This window comes from Morone saxatilis, unplaced genomic scaffold, assembly GCF_004916995.1.
Source record: "Morone saxatilis isolate NCDOM2014 unplaced genomic scaffold, NCSU_SB_2.0 Contig24, whole genome shotgun sequence".
Classification (NCBI taxonomy): Eukaryota; Metazoa; Chordata; class Actinopteri; family Moronidae; genus Morone; species Morone saxatilis.
In genome coordinates, this window is record NW_023339807.1 from 4,536,281 (window position 1) to 4,546,412 (window position 10,132).

A 10,132-nucleotide genomic window follows, 5' to 3' on the forward strand; every position below is an offset into this window, starting at 1 on the left:
CCATATCCATATAATATACACCAGGCGCCTGAGCTTTAGGCCATATGTAGTTTCATCATCGTATCTTATTTTAAATAAATAAAATCATTTGTTATAATTGAAGTCAGCATGTTAGTTTTTGTATTATTATTATTATAATTATTATTATTATTATTATTATTATTATTTTAAAATATATTTGTTGGGGCTTTAGGACAGCTGAGGTTAGACAGGAAAGGGGGAGAGAGGGGGCCGCTGCAGCAAGGAACAGGCAGCCTTGGTACTTGGGGCACCAGCTCTACCAGGTGAGCTGTCAGGACGTCCCGTTTTTGAATTATTACCTTACTTTGTGTTTGTCAGGTGCTGATCCATTTGGGTTTCCGACCCTCCACCGGCCCTGGAATGAAGGAACTCCTATGGAATCAGCCAAGATGCGACTCCGGGCTGCTTTTGAGTTTTTCACCAAACTTGGCGTGAGGGAATTCACCTCCATTTTACAATGAAAGTCACAGCTGATTTTGATGAAGTTATACTGTGTGTTTCCTTTTTAACCACTGCTTGTTTTCACAGGTGAAATATTACACATTTCATGACAGGTAACTGGCCATCTCTTTTTTTGATAGATTTCAAATGATAATGGCTTGAATAAATAATACGATTTTGTATTTGCCACAATAAATACATTTAATAGTATTTAAAAGTAATTAAATCGAAGGTATTTGATGTTCCCTGTATATCCAGTATTCTGAACAATGTCCGTCCTCTGTCTGCAGGGATATGGCTCCTGAGGGCTCCACCCTGGAGGAGTCCAACAGGAATCTGGATGAAATAACAGACCTTGCTCTCCAGCTGCAGAGCCAGACTGGAATCAAGGTGCTGTGGGTCACCTGCAACCTCTTTGCCCACCAAAGGTCAGTATTTTATTGTGAAAACCCAACAGCTGTAAACTCACACATTAGAAATGCTAGAATCAGTTTGGATTATCTTCTGAATTTAGGAAAACCTTTATGATATACACGTTTTTATTGATGTGACAGGTACATGAACGGTGCAGCCACCAACCCCGACTGCCACGTTCTGGCCTACGCTGGCGCTCAGGTTAAGAAGGGGCTGGATATTGCCAAGAAGCTGGGTGCAGAAAATTTTGGTATGACTTGACAGTGTCTAAAACATCCATAAGCTCCTTCAGTGCTGCAATGCTGCAGTGCTGCTACCTCATTGTGTCATTGTCTCCTCAGTGTTTTGGGGAGGAAGAGAAGGTTTCATTTCCATCCATAATACCGATGTCTCTGCTGAATTGAAGCACATGGCCAACTTCTTCAAAATGGCTGTCCGTAAGTGTGTAAAAACATGAATATGGTATTTCTTAGAGTTTTGGTCAGGATGTGACACACTTAGTCACATCCTATGTATCCTAGTATCATGTCTTTATATTTGTCACCAGAGTACAAAGAGAAGATTGGCTTGAATTGTCAGTTTCTCATTGAACCCAAACCTAAGGAGCCCTGCAAACACCAGTATGACTATGGTAAGGTTTCTCAAAGTTTGACAAAACAAAAGTGCTTTTTAATCTCACAGTCTTAATAATACTTTGTATATGTCACTGTTTTCTTCTCTAGACGCTATGAGTGTCATAGGATTCCTCAAGCATTATGGTCTGGAGAGTCACTTTAAGTTGAACATTGAGCCCAACCACACCACCCTGGCAGGACACTCATACGAACATGATATTGTCATGGCCTCTGCGTGAGACATGTTAACTATTACCGGACATTTCACTTTGATATCTGAGTGAACACTGTTAACAAATGTGTCTGCGTCACATTTTTTTTTTTTACATTGTGTATCATCCCTGCTTTCTGGTGCACAGGTTTGGCATGCTGGGGTCAGTTGACTCAAACACTGGCTCTCCTGACCTCGGATGGGACACAGACCAGTTCCCCATGGACATTAGGAACACCACCTTGGTCATGAAGGTGAGCTCAATTCTTTTCATTTGTAACAAGAGTTCTTTGGCAGCGGTCTATGTGAAGATATAAAGATAAAAATCAGCTTTAGCTAACATTGCTAATATTAATTTTGATAAGACGAATCATTTGTTTAAAGCATCAACATATGAAGCTCCCCACAGTGAAACCAAAACATCTCCATCGCCCTCTGGTGGCAGGCGGCAGAATAGGTCATAAACCTTAATACCACCATGTTAGCAGTCAGGACATGGGCCAAACTAAACAATCAAAGTAGTTCTTATGACACTGATGTATGTTCAGTTTTTGTGGTAAGTTTGGTTTTAATTAGTAAGTTAATATTTTGTATAAAAAGGGGGTCAAAAACGTCATCAGTGTAAGATGCAGCGGCCATATATGTGATATGTTGGCTTCATTCTTGTAACCCACTAGCTGCTAAATGCAGGGCAGTGTGCATCAGCTAGCCGCTAACTTTGTCTTTTTGCTCTCTTTCTGCTGGACAGGTAGATTAACGTTACAGTTGGTTTATGGGAGCTTTTTTGCTGAAAACAGCTGCCTTCTGTGGAAGTAAACTAGGGTTAAAGAGGAGGTTGCTGGCTGGAAAACCTAAAAATAAAAATCACTAAAGAGACTATAAAGCTCCAACTGCAGAATGTATGATAACTCTTGGGGTGTTCACCACTAGAAGTAAACCCCTTTCACATTACTCATCGTCATTTGATCCATTGCTGATGTTAAAATATTTATTATAGCAGCTTTAATGTTCATATAAATGTCCATTGACTAATAAATAATCACACAGATGACCATATTTTGTAAAAATATATTTAAAGAGCGATTTAGAAATAAAAGCTTTGGCTCACCCTAGCAGCAGTACTGCATCAACTGTACAAGATAAGTTTAGATGAGAGTGGTGATATAGCAGCCTAGTTATTCATCAATGTCTAATCTTCTGCAGACCATCATTGAACAAGGTGGCCTGCAGCCAGGAGGCCTGAACTTTGATGCTAAGGTGCGCAGAGAGTCCACGGACCTGGAGGACCTGTTCATCGCTCACATCGGAGCCATGGACGCTTTTGCAAGGGGACTCCGAAATGCTGTCTGCATTATTGAGGACGGGCTCATCGCTGGCATGGTGAAGGTGTGTGTGTGCAGCTAACTGAAATTCACTGTTAAATAGACTTAAATCTTCAGGTACAGTACTGTTAGGTAACAGGCTATGTTATGTTTGGCCTCTGACTGGTTATGTGTGATTTTAAACAGGAGCGATACTCAAGCTTCAGTCATGGCATTGGACAGAAAGTGGAGGATGGGTCTGCCACCTTGGAGGAAATGGAGGTAATGGTGGAGTTTGCCACGTATATTGTATTTCACATTTCGACCTGTTTTAAAGCTATAACCAGCAGTGTTTGTGAACACTGCTCTTTGGCCAATCAGTGGGGTCTTTGCACCAGAGATTAGTGTTGTTTTTTTTTGCCAGTGTAATAAACGGAGGAGAAACTTACAGTAAGTGAGTGACGATGGTGTGTGTTTTGTTTCCTCAGACCTTCATCAAGCAGAACGGTGAGCCAAAAGTAACATCAGGGAAGCAAGAAAAGTACGAATCCATCTTTAATCACTACATATAATAAAAACATTGCTCTCCTGTTTCTGCATATGATAATCGTTGAAGGAGCTATTCTGTCTCAGTGCTGGTGTGAAAACACTTGAGCACATCAAACATAGTGTTAGAGAGGGTGAGCACTGTATTAATCCCACTGGGATTATGAATTGTACTTGTTTGCAGTTGATTTACTAACTAAAAGTACAAATAGCGACGTTGAACACTGCTAAATGTTCAAGTATCTGACAGACTGACAGACTTATTCAGTACAGACCTTTGTGTATCAGTAGGTATTTGTAGTGCTACTGACACGTCATCTGACATTTGATGTGACATGAAGCTATATTAATGTTAGCTGATGACTAACGCTCACTGTGTAATAAACACATTTTAACAATGAACTGATCATGTTTAATCCCACATTTTATACAATCCAGTCATTTATTCCACACCCATTTCCTGCATTCTATTTATTATTAACTTCAGATTAGGCTTCTGTATATGTATTGGTCTATTTGTAGTTATACCTAAAATAATACTTTTTGGTTTAACTGCTTGTTTAATTTGAAATATTTTCACAATTTAAAGTTATAAACGCGAGTAGGTTTTTAAATCTGGGTAAAAAAATAGTTAAATTCTTTTTCACCACCACTTGAAATTTGTATATCCAGGGATGTTTGACGTTTTTTTTGTTTGTTTTACCTATAGTTATTGAAAGGAGCTCTCACTCTGCAGCTTTTCTGGGTACCATGAATGTTTCCAGTGTGTTAGAACATGGACACTAGCACTACTTTGGCCTTGTTTCCTCTGTTACAGACACTGGAGATTTACTAGGTTTACAACACACAACGCTACAGCACTAATATGCCAAAATATACATTTGTTTTGTGTTTTGTATAAAGAGTGAGACTCATTCAGTAGCATTTGTACAACTTTAGTCGCCATGGTAACACAACGAGCTGTGATATTTAACAGGCACATTTAAGAACTGTCCTGGTTTACAGACAGAGTGATGTGTCCTGCCTAACGTGGACAATCTTTGCAGCAGGTCTCATTCACTGTGGTCTGTCAAAGAAACGAAACACGCACCTTTCCACTGACATCACATCATACTACCACCCTGCCGGCGGACTGTCCAATCAGCGGCCGGAGGGAGGCCCAGAGCCGGCACGGCTGTCCAATCAGCGCATAGCGTGAGCTCTGCTCACCGTCACGTCGCTCCTGATTGGAGGGTTGAGCTGTAGAGGAGTCGGGATGTGAAAACACCGAATCCGAAGTAGTCCGCGTTTCTCATTATCATAAAATATTCAGCAGCATCCCTCCGACAGTCTGTGGACAACTTATCATGAATTTATAAGGTTACATTGTGTTTTAGGGTGGCTGAGTTGTTTTTTTAGCACTTGAGAAAAAAAAGAAAGAGATTAAGAAGATACAAAAGATTATTGTTTCTAAATAATTTTTTTGTCAGCCTGAAAAAGTCTTTAGTTTCTCATTAGTGCTTTGACCATCACATTATTTTTTCTTTAATCCAAAAAGATGTGGACTTTCCTGGGAATAGCGAGCTTCACATACCTTTATAAAAAATCCGACACAGTCTTGACTTTGGCTCACAAAGAGCTGGTGATGGTCGCAGCCTTATTTCTAACAGTCGGGCTGCTGCTCTCATATATCCGGTATTTCCATGGGCAGAAGCTCAGGGTCTCTCAGGTGTTCCATTTGCCCCTGAGCCTCCTGTCCTTTTTACCTGTCATCAACCACTTTATCCCCCAAACGTCAACACAGAGGAGCGGGAAGGCAGAGGACTGTAAAAAGGTAAGACAATCCATCTGATACATGTTGGCTTTATTATGTGAACAAACAGACAAAGACAGATGCATGTTTTTTTTAGTCTTTTTTTTTAAATAGTTAAAAAGAAAATCAATTTATTTAAAAATCCATTTATTTAAATTCATTTATTATATATTTTATTTATTTATTGTAAGTTTAATCTCTGGAAAATTCTCAATTCTCTGTTATTCTCAAGTTTTATTGAAGCATTTAGAACTGAAAGTGTTTTAAGTGTTAATATATATATATATAAAATATGTATTTGTATAAGGACTGCAACTAAAATCAGAGGGACAGAAGTGGTTATTTGATGGCGTTTAAAAAAAGTACAGTTCCAGTGTTAGCCTTACAGTCCAGTTCAGTTTGGACTTTACACTTTATGTAATGAGACTCTCCACTCCTTTGTTTCCAGAGCCGGAGAGCAAGGAAAAGTGTGGATAAAGAGTCCTCGGCCTCACAGAGTGCCTCAGCCAGTAGTGGCCCCTCAGTGGCCCCGGAACCAGATGTGGTGATAGTTGGGGCCGGGGTCCTGGGCTCGGCCATGGCCGCCGTCCTAGCCCGGGATGGGAGGAGGGTGACGGTGGTGGAGAGGGACCTGAAGGAGCCTGACAGGATAGTGGGGGAGCTGCTGCAGCCTGGAGGGTTCAGAGCGCTCAGAGAGCTGGGACTGAAAGGTTAGTGATGGAGAGCTGCTCCTGTTAGTGACCTGCAAATACACCCTGACACATTATGAGGGACATCTGCCTCATAGTCAGGCCTTCTGCGTAATCGTTTTAGTTCCATGGTTAAAGGCCCTGAAAACCTATTTCCCTAACCAGCACCTTACTTAGAGGAATGAACACAAACACACACACACACGCTATCTAAATTAATTATTTTACATGAGAGGTTTTTGTATTTTTTTCTTTTGCTTGTGCTCCTCTCACTGATTTGAAGTGGGTGGGGCTCAGCTGGAAAAGGTGATGTTGCGTATATCAGTGCACCAATCAGAGTCAGCAATATTTGGATCTGGTGACAGTGCTGTCAATCAAATCTGACCCACACAGTCCTAATGAGGCATCAAATTAGTTTTTGAGTGTTAAACTCTTATAAATTACTCTTTGATTATTGCTTATTCAGTCCTAAATATTACAGTTTTATTATCAGTGGCTATCTACCAGTCATACTTTCAGTGTAGCTTTAGAAAAAAATTTATTGCTACAATACTACACTATAGTCCTGTTGTGTTTTGTAATATTTATGCAGCCTTTTTCAAAATGCACATCTTGCCAGGTGCAAATATATAACAAATATTAGAAATCATGACAGAAGATATTAGTCTTATTGAACCCTTTTTATATATATATACATACATACATACATATGTATATATGTTTTTAAAATGACTTTTAAGGGGGCAAACTCTGTTAATGTGTTAAATCACGTTGACTGATTTTCCTTATATTAGACAGGATTTAAGGGCGTTTAGAAGACTAAAAACATTAGGAACAGGCGTAGGCAGCAGTTCTGTAGCATACTTCTCCGTCATTTCAAACTAAATCTTCCAGTTCCAATAGTATCTTTTGATCCTGGTTCCATTTTGCCTGCATGCATCCAATCCCACATACAGTGTGTGAGCAGTAGCAGACTGAGAGAATAAATAATGAACGTGTGCTGTGAAACTCTAACCTGTTGCTCGTGTTTGGCCTCAGATTCGGTGGAGGGTCTTGATGCCCATCTGGTCAACGGCTATGTGATCCATGACATGGAGAGCAGCACAGAGGTGGAGATCCCTTACCCTCAGGCGGAGGACAGCATCCAGTGTGGACGCGCTTTCCATCACGGTCGATTTATCATGGGCCTGAGGAGAGCCGCGCTGGCCGAGCCAAAGTGAGCAGGGGTCCATATGCCAAGTGACCAGCTGGCTTCTTGGATGACATTGTTTCTGACAGCACTGAGAGTGAAAAGGAGCAGGAGTATCATTTAAAATCTGGTGGCTGTCTCCTACCTTGTATTCACGTGGCCATGCTCATGTATTAGGTTTAGTGGTCAAGTGATACAGGCTTTTCAGTGGCTGATGATGTGTAGATTTCACAGTATATTTAAGGGAGAGCGGTTCAACTGCATTATTCTATACATTATAACACATATATATATAATTCATTCTAGCCAGTAACAGTAACAAAGCTGCCTGAAGATGAGTCTGCAGACATTTTTCGGCCTAATAAAAATAAATATAATGGGCTGACTGATTAATCTGTCACTAATTAAGCTTTCCCATGAGCGCTTTTGATCTCAGAGCATTGCACAAATTGAGGTTATTTCCCTTCTTATATGTTCAAACACATTTGGTTATTCAGTAAATGGTTCAAACTGACCTTATAACACAAGTCTTAATGAGATGTAAAGTCACATTTTGTTTAAGCAGATTTTATTTTTTAGGTGCTTTCATTTCATATTTTCAGATTCTGTTTGCACAGTTATCAGTGGTTGGTTAAATGTAATATGTAATACTATATTTTAAGAGCAGTAAATGATGGTATATTGAAAAAAGGCCTCCAAAACAATCCAAATTGAGCATTTTGGCATTTCAAATAGACATTTATTCTGTTTCAGCAGTTTCTTTTCATATTGCCCATGCTTTAGAGGTGATGTTTCTAACTGTGTAATTGCGCCCCCCAGTGTCACATTCATAGAAGGGACGGTGACCAGTTTGCAGGAAGAGGATGGCTGTGTAACCGGAGTCCAGTACAAAGATAAAGAAACTGGAGACATCAAGGTGAGAAGAGGAAACTCTGCTGTACATCTAAAGCTTTAGATTGTACTTTATATTCTATCTAAAGCTTTATGATTACTGTGTGTCCCATAGGAAATCCACGCAGCGCTGACCGTGGTGGCTGATGGCTGTTTCTCCAAATTCAGAAAGAGTCTGGTCTCTGGGAAAGCCCAAACCTCCTCTCACTTTGTTGGATGCCTTATGAAGGTAGATACCACCCAGAGCCGTTGCTCCTGTCACACTGAACTGAACAGTCTGAAATGACTTTAGATTGTTCTAGAGCTGAAACACATCAATCAGTCAACTGACTCCAGCTACCAGGAACTTTATTTTCCTGTCCCCTGTGGACAAAAGCGGTAGTGATTAAGAATAACTACAGAAATAGCAAATCTTCTTGCTGATGGTCTGTTTTTGTAGCTCATATAGAGGCATCAGTATTAATGATAACTAATTGATAAATTGTTTCAATCATTTTTCAAGCAAAAATACCAAACAAAAAAACATTTCAGCTTCTGGTTTTGGACTGTTGGACAGAACAAATCATTTGAAGATGCCACTGTGGGCTCTGGGACATTTTAAACACAAAATGAGTTTGTTAATTGAGTTGCAACCCTACATTTTTAAATCTTTGATCATTTCGACTCTTAAATTGTTATTAGCTATTCAAGGATACAATGCATGTCTGTATTGTGTGTCTGTACACTCAGCTGGAATCAGGACAACAGTGGCTCATGCTTTATGTTATTATTATCTTCATATCTGAGTCATCACTGTGCTTCTCTCCAGGACTGTCCCCAGTTTAAAGCCAATCATGCTGAGCTGGTGCTGGCCAACCCGAGCCCGGTGTTAATCTACCAGATCTCCTCCTCTCACACCAGAGTACTCGTAGACATCAGGGGGGAGATGCCTCGCAACCTCTCCGAGTACATGGCTGAGAAGATATACCCACAGCTGCCAGGTAAAAGACAGATGAGATACATTTTGAAAATGTCTCTGAGGTTTCTTCTAATTATCATTAATGAAAAATGACTTTTGACCTGAGGAAAAGAGCCTGTGGCGTAATAAATGATCAAAGTTTGGAATATGTTTTTTTTTTTTTTTTTGAAAGTCAACTTTTTTATAAGGCATTGATGCCAGGCGTCATGGTAGGTAGGAATATATCCAGGCTGCTGCCTGTGCTGTTTTGTGTACGGCCAAGGAAGCAACAATAGAAGGATCTGACATTCATGGTGTGCTCTGCTATTCAGCTGAAATATCAAAGCCACAGTATCAAAGCACCAGCTCCGGTAACCTTGACAGAGGTCCAGCTGAAGCGGCGGAGTCAGTCACACTGATGCATTGATAAATGTACATTCAGACACTAAAAGAAAAGGCTTTCTCTGGTGCAGATGCCCAGCATGCACCTTTGGGTTTTCATCTGCAAAGCCAGTTGAGTGATGGACCGCCTGCACTCTCTCTTTCTCTCTTTCCTTCAGAGCATTTAAAGGAGCCTTTCATGGTGGCGCTGCAGAACGATCGGCTCAGGTCCATGCCTGCCAGCTTCCTCCCTCCCTCCCCTGTCAACAAGCCAGGTACTGAAGTGTTATTGACGGCCGTGTTGTTACAGATGGCCAGAGGGAATCTATTGAACTGATTTCAGCTTGTGTACAGTATGGTGCATGTCTTGGAAAGTAGTGTATCACTTTGGTCATTACTGTAAGATGAACAAAAGCTTTCCTGGTTTATTGACTAATTTGCAATTATTCTGCAGTGTTTTTAAAGCTGCAGTAGGTAACTTTTACAAAAAATAACTTTTTGCCATATTTTCTGAAACTTTTACTGTGTCCTGACAGTACATGAGACAGAAAAAAGAGAGAGAAAAATCAGCCTTCTCTGGCTCGTTCTGGTGCTACCAATGGTATTTGCAAGAATCCACCGGGCTGAACGAAAACAACCAATCAGAGCCAAGAAAGATATAGACACTTTGGGTTGGAGGTTTGATGATAGTTGATTGTTGAGTCT

At 40.4% G+C, this 10,132-nt stretch overlaps 2 protein-coding genes across 2 annotated transcripts in view; both read left to right on the plus strand.

Annotated features, from left to right (window-relative positions):
• The window catches only part of LOC118335662 (xylose isomerase-like), a 5,008-nt gene extending 1,058 nt beyond the window's left edge, over nucleotides 1-3,950 (plus strand). Inside the window, exons 4-14 of the mRNA XM_035672082.1 lie at nucleotides 340-452; nucleotides 550-575; nucleotides 753-890; nucleotides 1,017-1,126; nucleotides 1,218-1,313; nucleotides 1,424-1,507; nucleotides 1,599-1,725; nucleotides 1,850-1,955; nucleotides 2,905-3,087; nucleotides 3,210-3,284; nucleotides 3,491-3,950. Coding sequence (XP_035527975.1) covers nucleotides 340-452; nucleotides 550-575; nucleotides 753-890; nucleotides 1,017-1,126; nucleotides 1,218-1,313; nucleotides 1,424-1,507; nucleotides 1,599-1,725; nucleotides 1,850-1,955; nucleotides 2,905-3,087; nucleotides 3,210-3,284; nucleotides 3,491-3,574 — 1,142 coding nt within the window. The 3' untranslated portion in view covers nucleotides 3,575-3,950. The remainder of the gene's footprint in view (nucleotides 1-339; nucleotides 453-549; nucleotides 576-752; nucleotides 891-1,016; nucleotides 1,127-1,217; nucleotides 1,314-1,423; nucleotides 1,508-1,598; nucleotides 1,726-1,849; nucleotides 1,956-2,904; nucleotides 3,088-3,209; nucleotides 3,285-3,490) is intronic.
• A 985-nt stretch (nucleotides 3,951-4,935) lies between these two features.
• The window catches only part of sqlea (squalene epoxidase a), an 8,432-nt gene continuing 3,235 nt past the window's right edge, over nucleotides 4,936-10,132 (plus strand). The window contains exons 1-7 of the mRNA XM_035672734.1: nucleotides 4,936-5,361; nucleotides 5,789-6,050; nucleotides 7,068-7,245; nucleotides 8,038-8,134; nucleotides 8,225-8,338; nucleotides 8,918-9,089; nucleotides 9,607-9,702. Coding sequence (XP_035528627.1) covers nucleotides 5,086-5,361; nucleotides 5,789-6,050; nucleotides 7,068-7,245; nucleotides 8,038-8,134; nucleotides 8,225-8,338; nucleotides 8,918-9,089; nucleotides 9,607-9,702 — 1,195 coding nt within the window. The 5' untranslated portion in view covers nucleotides 4,936-5,085. The remainder of the gene's footprint in view (nucleotides 5,362-5,788; nucleotides 6,051-7,067; nucleotides 7,246-8,037; nucleotides 8,135-8,224; nucleotides 8,339-8,917; nucleotides 9,090-9,606; nucleotides 9,703-10,132) is intronic.